Below are 15,581 nucleotides of genomic sequence, written 5' to 3'. Positions count from 1 at the left end.
GCGGAGGTTCCACCTCTTCTGTAGCAGGAAAGCACCTACTATGTTCGGTAACATCGCTCTCAGGTCAGATATTAAAATGTTTGGCACATACAAACCCTCTTGATATGCTTGATCACCTGCGTAGTATTGTGGGTTATAAGCTTCGCCGTTCTCATCATCGTCGTCCTGCTACTTTACATTCAACTGTGAGGGACTATGCGCTGACCCTCATCATCTGATTTCTCATCACCCCCCAGGAGATGGACTGGTATTAAAGGGGTTATCTTACTAGAATTATGCTACGATGTAATTTTAGTTTTTTCTGACTTTTGCGCACTTTTTCCCCTCATTGACGGTGTCGTAGACGTCTATGTTGATGGCGTGACAGGAGCAGTCGTCGATGCTACCTTCATTGCTGCGGATTTTGAAGATATCTTAACCGTCTACGGTTTTGTGGTGGAAGCTACCGTTGACTGGATCGTCGATGAAGATGATAATGAGGAAACCATGGATACCATCGTAGACGATGACGACGTGTAGGTCTTTTCCAACGATGTTGTCGACGTCCTCGACAACTGTTGGTGAGTCGTCAACGACGTTGTCGTCAGAGGGGCCATCTACTGTATTAATACAGAAACCATCATCGGCGGTGGTACAGGCCGCTGCAGTCATCGACGAGGATGTCATCGACTGTGGGGTTTTGGCAAGTGATCTGTAAACAGTAGGAGCAGAGAAAGGTCTTTTAAACAGTTCAGCTGGCTTAGAAGGACACATAGAAGATTCATTTTTAGCCCTTTCAGCACTGCTGAAATGTCCTCTATCCCCTTTTGTGGAGAATTTGTGAGATGATGAAGAGCTGCGGGCTTTGTAAAACCCTGAGGCAGTCCTTTTATAGGCCTTTCTTGGCTGTTCCGAGGAAGACCTTGAGGGAGGAGATCGTGCTCTTTTAAATGATCTCCTGGAAGATGTGGAGGAATCATTGCTCTCAGAATCAGAGACTGCGTTATCTCTAGATTTAAGTTTTTGCAGCCATATCAATAAACTGCCCTCTCTATCCTTCAGGGTTTTAGAGGAGAAGGTGCAACATACCTTGCAGTCTTTGGCAGAGTGGTCTGGGTAAAAGCAGTATAAGCAGTTCTGGTGAGGGTCTTCAGAGTGTAATCTCTTTTTCCACACGTCTTGCAGGATCTGAACAAATACCTTCTTTTTCTTGTCAGACATAGTGTAGGCCTTACCAGCAATCAGTCAGAATTAGTGGTGAAGAGTATAACCTTCTGGTTATTCCAAAATTTGAGAAGAGCAGAGCTCTGAAAAGACTCCCTAGAAAACATGTGGTAGAAAATCTGAAGAGAAGCCTAAGGGCCTTTAGGTTTAAACCTATGGTAGTACTACTTAAAGGTACTGGGGACTCCCCTCTCAATGACGGTAAATGATTCAAGCATGTGAATCTGTTAAAGTTCCAATACTAGAGTAAGTGTGGTTGTGTAAAAGATGTAGGTGATTATGGTGGTGAGAGGGAAGTACAGGAAAGTGAGGTGGAGAATGTGGGGGTTGGTCTGAAGCCGTGTCTTTTCCTTTGGAGACTTTGTTAGAAGGAGGCACAGGGCCTGATTACAACCTTTGCGGATGGGACACCCGCCACAAGCGTGACAAACATCCTGTCAGCCTTATTACAAGTTCCATTATATTCTATGGAACTTGTAAAACAGCGGGCGGGATATCTGTCATGTTTGTGATGGCGTATCCCATCCAGCAAGGTCCTAATCAGGCCTAATCAGGCCCACAGTGTCTAATGTTTCTTGGAAAGTAAGTCTCCTTTTAATCGGAACAGAAGAAGCAATTATTTTTACTGTTCCCTTCTGTAAATTAATTTTGCGCTGTCTAGCGTCAATGACTTCCAAAATATGCTCCACAGAAGTCTCTCCAGTAGAAAATGTAGAGACTTTGCCAAGCATAATTTTCAATTCTGAAATTTTCGGTACTGAAGTCTTTTTTCGAGCCGAAAGAGTTGATGCAGACGGCTGTTTTTTCGACGCTGAAGTGGTCAATTCGAAAGCTCCACTCGATCCCGATGTAGATTGGGATGGCATGGTGTGAGAAACTGGGGCTGATTGCAGAGGCCCCCTAACTTTTTGCCCCCATTTTCCACTTTATGCTGGTGTTTTCCTGACTCTGATGGTGCCCTGGGTACTGCTAACCAGTCCCAGGGCCTGTGCTCTGTGTAAAATGGATATGCAAATTAGGCTAATTATAATTGGCTAAGTTAACCTACCTATAAGTCCCTAGTATATGGTAGGGCATGTAGGTTTAGGGACCACGGCATAGGTGGTGCACACCTAGGTGCATTGCTGAGGTGCCCAGTGTCATTTTAAAAGCAAGCCTGCCTTGCTGGCTGCTTTTAAATTAAAGTTATATGCAAATTCGACTTTGGAATTAAAGGTACTTCCAAAGTCTTAAACTACCTTATTTTTACATATAAGTCACCCCTAAGGTGTGCCCTATGTGCCCCTAGGGCTGGGTGCCATGTAACTATAAGCAGGGACTTTATAAAAATAGATTTATAAGCCCTGGTGAGGTAAAAACAGCCAAATTCGTTTTTCCCTCATTGAAGTAAATGGCCTTCATAGGCTAGAATGGGCAGACTTTATTTTAAATTTTAAAGTCTCCTTAAATGTTACATACCAAGAATTTGGTATCAAATTGATTGTTATAATAAATCCCACAACTTCCAGTTGTTGGATTTAATATAACTAGTGCAGGTAAAAAGTTTAGACTTTACCTAAAAAGTTGCCAATTTCAGCTCTGCATTGTTTTTGCTCCTGTGCTCTGATTGGCCAGCCTGCAGCAGCTTCTGCCAGGCTACTTTAATGAGGTGTGAAGTGGCCTGACTTCACACAAAGGAATGTGCTTGGGGGAGAGAATCTCCCCTCAGCAGATGGGGAAGCAGGAAGGGGGAGGGCTGCCAAACTGGTCTTCAAAGGCAGAGAAGGACATCTGGAGCACCCAGCAACACCCCCACATCCTGCAACCCCAGACAGCTAGGTGCCCCCTTGATTAGATTAGGAGAGGGCAGGAGAGGGGTGTGTTTATGATTTTTAGTCACACCAGTGGGTGGGCTCAGCCAGATCTCTCCTCCAAAAATCAGATTCATCCATTTTGGATTTTTAGAGACTATTGCCTTCTGGGATGGATTTTTGCCACACTTCCCAGGAAGTGGTCATCACAGGGGGACGACCCTGTCCCTGATTGGAGGACCAGGGCCCCCCTGCTTTTCACCCAGGAGCAAGGATAAAACTGGCAGACCTGCACCCACGCCTCAGATCCCCTCCAGAATTCAACCAGAAAGGAACTAAAGAAGAAGAAGGACTGCCCTGCTGGACCCCTGGCCTGCACCTGGACCCTGCACTCAGAAGGACTGCACCAGCTGCACACTTGGGCTTCACCACAAGAAGGACTTTGCCTGGCTTCAACTGGTTCAAGGAGGGACTCCCTGTTTGCTACAGGTGAAAAATTGCTAACCAGAGTCCCCTGCACCAACTCCTGAAAAAGTGACCAGCTGACCACTGCCCAGTGGCCAAAAAGGAGTTTGCGCCAGGTGTACTCTGGGAGTTGAAGTCCGCACTTCCCAAGGACCATCACAGAACTTCTGGACCCTTGGGGTGAGCTGTGGACCCCAAAAGAACCTTAAAAGAACATCTGGGTGAAGCCCCAGAAGTTTGGAAAAGATTGGAGAAATTTTAGAAAAAAGCTCCATAAAGTGACCGACTCGACGCGGAAATTCTAGCCGGCTTGCCTCAACCGCGACCCGGCCTGACTTCGTGGTTCGTCCCGGTCAAGAAAAACATCCGTAAAAGAGACTAAGTCCGAACGTAAAAAGTTGACCGGGACCTTCCAGCCATCGTATCCGAGAAGGGCTCCACGGACGTCGGATCAAGATCCAGGTTTACCCCGGTCGAAGGATTTTCATCTCGAAAAACCGACTAAGTCCGAAGGTAGAAATCACCACCGAGGAAACCGACTTCGCGTATCCGGACAAGGGCTCCAGGAGGTCGGATCCAACTGGCAGGTTCGTCCCGGTGAAGAAAAACTTCAAAATAAAGACTAAGTCAGAAGGTAACTTTTTAACCGAGGCTTCCCGCGACCTGTATCCGAGCAGGGCTCCATCGCGGTCGGCCTGAAAGTTTGACTTTGTCCCGGTCCTGGTGCAACCAGATGACCCGATTGGCGCTTTTTGTTTCTAAGCGCTAGAAAATAATAATACTTTAAAAATTCATATCTCCGGTTCCCCTGAACCGATTTTAATCGTTTTTGTGTCATTTTAAAGATAAAAATATAAGCCATTTTTATAAATTGGTTTTGGATTTTTAAACTGTTTCCTGTGTTTTATTTAATTACTGTTTTGTGATATTTGAATGCTTTACACTTTGTCTCCTAAGTTAAGCCTTGACGCTCGATGCTAAGCTACCAAGGGTAGAGCTGGGATTAATTTACTGAGACCTAACTGTACTTTTGTGGAGGTTTGTGGCTTGTTGCTAGGTGTAGGTACCTACCTGCCCTATCAATAACCCATTTTCCAACACATGGAATCTTTGGTCATTGCTGAAGGCTTATGGGTCTTTATGAATTTCGGTGCAAAACCGGCAGGTGGGGCATACACATGTATTTTTCGGATCCTACCATGGCCCAAAGGTAGTGGAGGACCAATGACCAATTTGGAAGTCTCTTTAAGGGCCTTTGAGTGGTGAGATGGGCCTGGTGTACTCACGTACTGCGCTGATGGAATCAACTGGCTTTCGTTATCAGAATCTTGGACCAACTCTGAGTTTCAGATTGAAAGGAGTGCCTGACTTTTTCTTGTGCGTGTTCTTCTCCGAATATGGCAGGAGTGTTGTCCGTTGTTTTTGATGCTATTTCTAACGGACATGCTCTTTGATCCCGGAGGGTCTTTTTGGATTGAAAAGCCCTACTGGCATAGCAGGTCTCTTCCTTATGTTCCGGAGACGAGCACAAATTACACATCAAGTGTTGATCGGTGTATGACCTGGTGTGTAGGACAGAATCTAAACTGAGTATGTTCCATTAGCCTAGCACTTTGACAACAGTTGTTGAAGTAGGCCCAAGAAGAGCATGGACGCCCCAAAGGGCGTTAAATCGACCCCAAAGGTGAAAATCGGATCAATTAATTATAGTGTGGAATACGTGATCAAAAACTATACGATCGTTGATAGAATGATCGAAAGTAAAGTTGAAAGAGACAGAACCGAGATCCACAGGCGCAAGAGGAAACACACCCAAACCTGACAGCAGAGAAAAAAAAAATCTAACAAAGGACTCGATGCCCATGCGCACTATCACTGAGAGGAGGAGTCACTCAATCTTCTGACTCGCAAAGATTCTTCGAGGAAAAACAACTCGCACCACTCCGACACTAGATGGCAGACTTATGCAGGGCATGCATATCTACAGCCACACATGCCATTAAACACATATTTTCTTATTGGCAAAAGAAAAATGGGACAAGCAATATCCATGTATGACAGGTAAAAATAAAGCCAATTAGTAACAAAAGAACCCTAACTTTAACAAGTTACTTTTCAAAAAACCACATTTCCACACACCCAATTCAAAATTCAATCATATACATAAGGGCTATGTTAGAAGGTAAACAGTGTGAACCAAAATGAAAATCCAAAATTGTTTTGACAAAAAAATAAATCAGATTTCAATACATCTGTACATGTAAAAAAAGGTACAAAACATCTGCTCACCATCTTACTTGTACAAAAACAGATTAGAAAATGACGAGTAGCAAACCAGCCATTAAAAAAAACAGAACACTATTGAAACATGAAACCAATACAGAATTTTTAAAGTATATAAACTCTTAAATTTCATACTTTGAAACGTAACAAACTAAACTAGCAAATATCATATCAAACAAAATAAAACAGGAAAGAAATACAGAATACTACTACTTATTTTATAAACACATAGAAATAGTTAGGAAAGCAACAGTGATGTCATCAGTGATGCCTCTGTGGATGTTGTATGTGATATCTTCAGTGATGTTATCAGTAACGTAATGTGTGATCTGTAGCGCATGGCAGGCACAAGTAATTATATGCAATGGGAACAATAAATGGTGAATTTCAGGGCTTTTGAACCTGAACCATTACTGCTCTTTTAACTATGTTTTTTTTAAATTAATTTCCAGGGTTCTTTTCGGTTATAACATTACTGAAACTCCATAACTACTTTTCTATCTAGGTCTAAAATGGATGATATGAGAAAAAGCACACTCAACCATCTGATTCCATTATTTTTAATAGTGAATAGTTCATGAACTGGGTTTGGACACCATCTGCAAACTATTGATACAATGGCTCTAAAGCTTTAACCCATCTTAAGTCCACCTGACACATGTCTGTAAAGCTGAAAACGTCTTAATAGCTTTACACCAAACTAAGCAAAGGTCATTTCTTGATTGAATTGATACTTTCAAATCAAGTTTGGTGTACTTGCATTTAGCTGTTGTTTCTTATAAAAGACGCAAAGACTCCTACAGGGAACAGAAGGCAAGGAAGGGGAAGAGAAGTTAAGGCAACAGGAAAGGATAAAGGAAAGGGACAATGACAGAATTGAGTGTTCCAAGGCATCAGAACGACTACAGGATAATGCACAGCATGTGTATCAGCAGCTACACATGCCATCGAACATATATATATATATATATATATATATATATATATATATATATATATAATTATATATAACTATGGCATGTCTACCACATAGGAAGGGACGAGTGCACTTGTTAGTAGGAGAAATATGTCTGAACATGCATACGTAAATGGAGGCTGCAGCAAATGTAGAAGAACCTTATACACAAATCCATCAATGTTTCTTTGAAAGTAAATTGTATCAAACAAGAAATATTGAAACAAAGGTGTTCAATTATGCTTCATATTAGACTTAAATGTCAACAGCCCCTCTCATCATCAGATTGGCAGCAACCCACAGGTAAATGAAACAGCATTGGAAATTAAATAAAATATGCAATTATGGAAGAGTAATAACCAACTATTCTACTAGTGATAGCTTGGGGCAGAGATAAAGCATGTAAAGTGGTTCTATGCTAATTTACAAGGAGTAGGTCAGAGTTTAATTATGTTTTGTTTTTTGCTACTCAGACATAAGACTTGGCCAAACTTGTGCCCCAAAACCTAATCACCAGGAATTAATTTCAACTCCTTTCACTCCTTTCAACTCCTTTTACACTTAAAAAAAAAAAAAACTCTGAAAGCTATCAGTTACACAAAAACGATGATCAGCGGAGTATAAGCCACCCACTCGTGTAGAATATAATATATGTGTGCGCAAAGTTTACATGCACACCAAGAGCACACCAGATTCTGGGGTGCAAACTAATGAATTTCAACTTTAGCTTGTAGTTCTATGTAAACAGAATGAAATGTTGCACATCAGATAAGTCAAAACTGCATGGCATTTGCAATAAGTAGGAATTTATTTAAATAAATGCAAAACATTCACTGATCTCATTGTTGTTCCGAAGATTGTAAAAGGAGTATGTGCCAGGTTAGGAACACAGTAAATGACAATTTTTAATAATGTTGGTATACCACACATGTGGTTTCTTCATAAACAGTGTTGCTATTGCATGTATGCGGGTAATTCACCCAACTTCAAGACATCTGTGATTCCATCTGCACAGTGGTCCAAGTAATGATGCCAGCAGGACACAGAGCAAACACATATACTTCTGATGGCATGACCAGGTTTTTTTTGCCAAACTGCACATAGGGAAACTTTCTGTTTCCTTCACGATATTTTCTGGCTATCTCGTGCAAACATCATTAGTACACTGTGAAAAACAGAGAAGATGGGTGTTAACTTTAAATGTGTTTCGCTATTTAACATCGAGGCTTCAGATTAAATTGTGCAACGATACAAGGAGCAAGCAAAACATAGCTGGGCATTCAGTTTGGTCAGATATCAATACAGCGCTGAGTTTGCATTCAAGGTATTCTTACTATCGGGATTCATATTTTTATACACTAATCCAGATTGTGAGGGAGGGTACATGTTCCTAGTGTTACGTCTGCTAACGCAATATCTGGATGTGAAATAATCTCAGCTGACTTAAATATCAATAAAATTGCAACAGTATGTCCCTTTTAACACGGTTGAGCAACGTGTCTGCCACCATGCAGACGTGCAAAATGGGTGTTAAGGTGTGATAATGTGAGGGCTTTGTTGTACCTTAACCAGGTGTAAATATCTTGTTAGATGCGTTAGTGCACGAAGATAGGAATAAAAATATGTCTTCAGTGAGAAAAGAGCCACAAAAGGAGGATGTTTGACATTTTCCTTCAGCCAATCAAAATCCAGCTCTTGAAGTCACCAATTACGGAATAGGTGGTGCAAACTCTGCAATGGTATGGTGTTTATCTGAAAGCCATCGCTACTGATCTTCTTGAGTAAACACATTAAGGACATCACAGCCGCAATTCTAATCATACCTCAGGTCTTTGACTTTCCAGCACCCCTTCTGCTTTGATCCCAAGTGTTTGGATAATAGTTTCCAGGGGAACATGATCTCCAGGAGAATCCTGTATGAAATGGAGCAGTACCTTTTCTCCACCTACAGAACGAGAATGGATACAGTTAGGTACAGTTATTAGGTACAAATAACTTTTGCACCAGGAGCAAGATACACTAATCCCCATCTGAAAAACAAATTATTCTCTTTTTTTCTATACTTGTGTTTTGACCTCAAAAGAAGATCCATCTGCCTGCGGATTTGAACGATACACATGAATTTCTGAAAATAGACAACCACAGCTACATCAGTAAATTGCCCTTCAAAAAAAGAGGGTGTTTGCAAGCCTGTTTAAGGATACAATGTAGGTTCATGTTGTAAAAACGCTGTTTAAGTGTTGTGGTGTATTCTTTCCAAAATCACAAAGTAATAGGAGATTTTCTCAACCACACTAATAAACTCTCAACAGGTCTTAATTTGTTCAATGGAGTAGAAAGCAAAGCCAGCAACCTTACATTCCTGCAAAGCAAAACGCAATCTACAAAAAACAGCAAGCGGCCTATCGAAGGTCAATGAACCAGTCAAAAACTGGGAATTGCTGGAAGGAGTGTTTCACAGGAAGAGAGCTACTGGTAGCAGTCAGTCAAACAGCAACACTCCATTTTATATCCACAACACAAGACTTACATTGAACATCATCTCTCACACTAACGTAGATAAATTAAAAGGTTTTTATTGGTTAATTAAGGTATGTATACTAAAATTGAAAAGCATGTATTCAAGATGAAAATGTAATGTGTCTATTTTCTGAACTTTCCCAGGCGCTGATGTTTGGAGTAAAATGGTGAAAACTGCTAATATATTCAAAGGTGATATATTAGTGATAAATCATCTGGCGCTGGGGAGACTTATTTCTCATATTACCTTGGTGCTGGGGAGATTGGAGCTGTAGATCTTAGGTATTACCCATGTAGAGGCATTTTAAGTAGATAAAAAACCTTTCAGACTTTTCTGCTAGCAAGCTTGAGCTTGCCTGATGCACTGAGCTAATCACGGCTGACAATCTTGCATAAGGTGGAAACAAATTTAATCACGTCCGGTCTGTTCCCTATTCCACATGGAGTATTAATAGGTTGGGATGGTTTTTGCTGAACATAAGTAGCTTTTACTACAGGAGAGTTTGGAGACCCCTGGTTCGTCACATTCCATATCTCACTTTTGTATTTGCAAGTCATGTGAAATTGAGTTTTTCTTTTCTTCTTACAGTGCTACATCAGAATGCGAGGGAAAAATGTAGCAATAAGCAGCATTTCAAACTGAGCTGAATGTATGAGGTAGACATGAATTGTACTAACAATCATGGAATGTGTGACTGCCAAATAAATGTGAAAATAAATCGATATTCTATCCAAAAACTGATTACCAGACATCTGGAAGCAGAAAGAGGTAGGAAAAATATAACATACCATTGTGAACAAATCGACATTTAAAATATTTTTAAATGGTATTATGATTTCTTTTGATAAAATATGTGTTTCTTTATGAATTAAACATTGCGTGAGATCAAAAACAGTTGTGTATGAGACTGCCTTAGTTTCTGAGGCCGAGCAGCTGGACATCATGAAGGCGAGAACTTTATAGCACTGGTTCCCAGCTACTCACGAGGGTGTGGGGCTGTGGAATGGGAATAAAGAAGTGTTCTGTTTAACCCACAGAGTCTTTTTCGGAGGTGGCATCCCAAAATCCACTGGAAGCGTATTCTCTTTAGGCGGTGCACCCAAAGAGTGGAGGACTGCACCATGCACTGCCACACAAGTAGTGTATGCTATACTTGGTCCACAAGTCCCAAAACAAGCTAAAACAAATAATCAATCCTTACTTGCGGCGAAACACATGGCAAAGTGTGAAAGTGTGTTTAGGGAAGCGGTGTCCAGCACTGCTAAACAAGGACAAGATCCAAGCTTGATGGGTATCCTGAACAGCTGCCTTTGTTCTGACCCTAATGGACCAATGTGGACACCCAAAATATAGATTACACTGAAGTTATGATTAGGCAGACAAATGAGCATCACTGAAGGACGGCGATGTGCAGTTTCCTTTTGTATTTGGCAAACTAATGAGGAAAGAAATGTCTGTTATGTATATACTATAGGTGAAGCAAGCCGTGTAGGAAGCTGGCTCTGTATATACTATATCAAAATGAGATTTAGTGAGCACAGAGTCCAGGGGTTCCCCAGGGGCTTAACAGAGGCTAAAGTAGATAATACTAATGCGCTCTTTTGTGGTAGACTGGTCGAGCATTTAGGCTTATCAGAGAGTAATGCAAAGCATTAGTTGTCCACACACAGACAATTGGCGAAGCACACAATCAATGACTTAACTCCAGACCAATGGTTTTTATACAAAAAAATATTTTTTTCTTAATTTATTTTTAAAACCTCAAGATTCAAGTTGCAGGTAGGTATTTCAATAGATTTGTATTTTACACATGTATCAACAGTACTTTGTTTGAAATCGATAAGTTATACCATTTTCTAAATATTGGCAATAATCGGTTTTAAAACTTGACTGCAATTTTCAGAAACAGTTCCTGGGGGGAAGAAAAGTTAGATCAGATTACAGGTGAGTACAACACTTGCAGGTCCAGTCTCCGGGGGTTACGAAGTCCACGGGTTGGGGTTCAAGTTAAACCCACCACCAGCAACACGGGCCGGCCTGGTGCAGAGGTCAAAGTGTAGGTAAAATTAACATGGGCTCCTATGGAGATGGGGGCACTCCGTTTACAGTTCTGCAGGCAGGTAAGTACCCGCGTCTTAGGAAGGCAGACCTGGGGGGTTCAGAGGAGCTCTGGCGGGCCACAAGTAGGCACTTAATATACACCCTCAGCAGCGCTGGGGCTGCTGGGTGAAGGGTGCAAACAAGGTGTTGGGTGTCCAATGATTCTCTATGAGGGGACCGGGGGGTCACTCAGAGGCTTCAGGTGAGGTCCAGGAGGTCATCTCGGGCAAATCACAGGCTGGACAGGAAGGATGGTCACCTGTTTAACGTTGCTGCCCCAGGGGTCAGTTTGTCCAAGACCTGGGGGCTGCGGGTGCAAAGGGTCTTCAGGTGTTGGAAATCTTCGTCCGGAGCTTTCACGGTCAGGGTGTCCTCGGGATTCCCTCTGCAAGCATTGTCGTGGAGGGGTGGAGAGGTCAACCCAGGGTGAGCCCTTGCTCAGAATCGCCTGGGGATTCTCTCTAGCTAGTTGGACCACCTGGACACTGGCCGTGGGTGTTAGGTGCAGAGTGGTTAGGACTCACGCATTTGGAGTAAGGTTGGAGTCTTTAGTTGTTGTTTCTTCATAAACAGGGCCGCTGTCCACTGGCGTTCTTGGTCCTTTTGGGTGCAGGGAAATCCTCTGGAGCTTGGCAGAGGTTGCTGCTCCCGCTGGATGTGTCGCTGTTCTTTTGCAGGTTCTTTGAAGCAGGAGACAGGCCTGTAGGGCTGGGGCCAAAGCAGTTGTTGTCTTCCTTCTTCTCTGCTGGGGTTTCAGGTTAGCAGTCCTCCTTTCTTGTCAGGTCGCGAAGAAGCTGGTGAGCTGGGTTCAGGGAAGCCCTTAAACACAAGATTTAGGGGCGATATAGGGGTCAGAGGGCAGTAGCCAACGGCTACTGTCCATGAGGTTGGCTATACCCTTCCTGTGTTCACTCCCTTTGGGAAGGGGGGCACATTCGTAACCCTATTGGTCCCTGTCCTCCAAACAAAGATGGAGGATTCTGCAGGGAGGGGGTCACTTCAGCTCTGGACACCTTAGGGGTGGTCCCGGCTAAAGTGGTCACTCCTCCTTGTTTTCCCTAATTTTCCCAACGGACTTGCCGCCAAAAGGGTGGGGGGAGGGGGCAACTCCACTAGTTGGGGTGCCCTGGGGGCACTGTAACAAGAGGCTTGAGCCTGTGAGGCTCACCGCCAGGTGTTACAGTTCCTGCAGGGGGAGGTTTGAAGCACCTCCACCCATGACAGGTTGTGTGTCTGACCATCGACAGCACAAAGGCTCTTACCCCATGTGGTCTGAAACTTGTCTGAAAGTGGCAGGCTGGCACAGATCGGTCAGTCCTGCACTAGCAGTTTGGCTAACATACAAAGGGCATCTCTAAGATGCCCTCTGGGTGCATTTTTCAATAAATCCCACACTGGCATCAGTTTGGGTTTATTATGGTGAGAAGCTTGATATCGAACTTCCCAGTATTCAGTGAAGCCATTATGGAGCTGTGGAGTTCGTAAATACACAGTCCCAGACCATATACTCAATATGGCTACACTGTACTTACAATGTCTAAGAATGGACTTACACACTGTAGGGAATATTGCTCATGCAGCTATGCCCTCACCTGTGGTATAGTGCACCCTGCCTTAGAGCTGTAAGGCCTGCTAGCGGGGTGTCTTACCTATGCCACAGGCAGTGCTTTGTGGGCATGTCGAATTTGCCTTTTTTCTCCTCACCGGCACACACAAGCTGCAATTGCAGTGTACATGTGCTAGGTGAAGGGTCCCCTAGGGTGGCATAATACATGCTGCAGCCCTTGGGGACCTTCCTTGGCCACAGTGCCCTTGGCACCATGGGTACCTTTTACAAGGGACTCAACTGTGTGCCAGGGGTAGGCCAGTTGTGGAAACAAAGGTACAGATTTTGTGAAAGAACACTGGTGCTGGGGCCTGGTTAACAGGGTCCTAGCACACCTTCAGTCAAGTCAGCATCAATATCAGGCGAAACTGCAACAAGGGCCAGTTTTCTACAAGCAAAGACCCCTTTTCTTCCATTTCCTGTTCAACATTAGATATGTGTTTCTGGAGCAAGGGTCCTGATTGCATTCAAGGACCCAAGTATCAAACATTATCAGGCACTAGAGGGGGAAACTAAAAAAAAGGACCATCAGCTCATCAAACCTACCTTCCAACTGGCTTTTATGCATAAGGCTTTGGCTCTATCCCTTCCAACTGTATTACATGGTGCTTTAACTGGCACCATATTTGCACCATAAGTGAGACACAGGCTTTGGTACCTGAAAAAAAGTACGCATTCAGAGAAGGACTACTTTTTCTCTTTAGTGTGTCTGCTGTTTATTTATTTTCTCTGTCATAGGCATTTCTTTTATTTGTTTTTTTCAGTTCTGAAGCACAGCCCTCACTCAATAAATAAATTCATCAACTTCTTTCAAATAAACTCTCAAATTATATTTTGTGACTATTTGTTCTTAATGTTAGCATTCATTGGATTTCATTTTGGTAAAATAGTTGCTCCAAATATTGTACCTTATGACTGCTGTGAGAGCTGATTCATGAGAGAATGACTGCTAGCCCTACAGCTGAATATACCATCTTAACCATAAGCCTTGGTCGACAGCTTCAAGGGTTTTACCTAGTCTTTGTGAATAAGAGCATTGAATCAAAAATACACTAAGGGCCTCATTACGACACTGGAGGTCTAATGATCAGCCACGTTGGCTGCAACCTCCCCTTCGGAAATTCGGCGTACGGGCTTTTCCGTCCGCCGAAGTCCAATTCAAACTTTAATATGGAATTGTTACCTTTCATATTTCTTTTACTGATAAAGTTGCTCTAAACATTAAGGGCCTCATTATGAGTTTGGCAACGGCGGAGGTCGCCTGCCAAACTCTTCCTGCCATCAGGCCTCCTGTGCAGCCTGGACCCCGCCGGCCCTATTAGGAGTTCACCACAGGGCCTTAACATTGCAGCCGGCTCCTGGAGCCGGCTGCAATGTGGCGGTGCGAGTAGCAGCACCCGTCGAGCATTCCACTGCCCATGTTGCGGGAAGTGGAATGCGCGACGGGGCTGTGCATGTGCCCCCCCACTCGAGTCCTGCATTCCGCCAGCCTTTCCATGGTGGATGGGGACTCATCCCCAGAGCAGCGCTGCCCTGGCGGATTACAACCGCCGCATCCGCCAGGCTGCAGGCAGCCTGACAGTGTCAACAGTTGGACCTTGGTGACTCCGCTACGGTCAAAATGTTGCAGTCGGACCACCACTTTGGCAGTGACCCTGGTGGCCCTAAATACTGTATTATTGATTTCCATGGTTTCACAGTCTGTGCAAAACTAAAGAAACCTGAGATTCCGAAGTGTTGGAAGAGTGTATCTGAACTGAAGCTTCACTCCACATGTGATCTATGTGCTTATTTAAGCAAAAAGACGGAATCACAAGTGTTCAGAATAATGATTCGTTTTTTTACCTGTAGATGCAGTTTTGCGGCTTGCAGTATTTTCTGAATTTACATGATGTGCATTATTCCGCCATCTAGTGGTTGGGACCTGAATTTTCCAAATTCTTACGTCTTCTTTATTCCTTTCATTATTTTTGCTTGTTGTTGTTGTTGGGGGTTGATTGATCTTCCCACTTGGTTCTTCCTGTGATGCTGTATCTCCTCCGGAAGCTCCCACCTTTTGTCCCAATCTTCAGATTCTTTTTTTTCTTCTTTATCTTCTTAGTGGAGGTGGGTGGACCACTTGTGAATCCAGAAAATCTTCAAGCTGCAAAACTACACCTGTAGGTAAGAAATACTGCGTTTTGCAGCATGAATCTTTTATGGATTCACATGCTGTGCATAGATTATGTAGCAGTATGTTCGATTTGTAGTGGTTAGGCTGAAGATGGCCTTATATTTGTAAAAATATGTTTAATACCTTTTGACCCACCTGAGCTTCATTACTCATTTGAACGTCTATGCAGTAGTGTTTTGTGATAGTGCATGTGGATGATTATGTGGCTGCCATACAAATATCCTGTAATGGTGTTTTTGCTAGAAAGGCAATGGTTACTCCTTTCTTCCTCACTTGTATGCCCTGAGGTTTGAGCTCAATTTTGCCCCAGTATTTGTGTGACCTATTTGAATAGTTTCAGAGATCCATCTGGCCATACTCCCTCTAGGTACTGGTTTTCCCCATGTTGTTTTCTGCAAAGGAGATAAAAAACTGATATGTCTTCTTGCATGGTTCTGTTCTTTCTATGTAGTACAGTATTGTGCACCTAGCTTACGGTGCATGTC

The 15,581-nt window shown here is 43.1% G+C and overlaps 1 protein-coding gene across 2 annotated transcripts in view; it reads right to left on the bottom strand.

Annotated features, from left to right (window-relative positions):
- Positions 1-7,485: 7,485 nt before the first annotated feature.
- Positions 7,486-15,581, bottom strand: part of PRXL2B (peroxiredoxin like 2B) — an 85,415-nt gene continuing 77,319 nt past the window's right edge. Inside the window, exons 6-7 of one of the 2 annotated variants that reach the window (XM_069239919.1) lie at positions 8,520-8,641; positions 7,486-7,861 (exon numbers count right to left, since the gene is read on the bottom strand). In XM_069239919.1, the coding sequence (XP_069096020.1) occupies positions 7,835-7,861; positions 8,520-8,641 (149 nt within the window). In that variant the 3' untranslated portion in view covers positions 7,486-7,834. The remainder of the gene's footprint in view (positions 7,862-8,519; positions 8,642-15,581) is intronic. The other variant, XM_069239920.1, reaches the window with a different exon arrangement.

The sequence above is a fragment of the Pleurodeles waltl genome, chromosome 6, assembly GCF_031143425.1.
Source record: "Pleurodeles waltl isolate 20211129_DDA chromosome 6, aPleWal1.hap1.20221129, whole genome shotgun sequence".
NCBI classification, from domain to species: Eukaryota; Metazoa; Chordata; class Amphibia; order Caudata; family Salamandridae; genus Pleurodeles; species Pleurodeles waltl.
The sequence above is the reverse complement of the archived record's forward strand: the minus strand, read 5'-3'. Positions and strand labels throughout refer to the sequence as shown.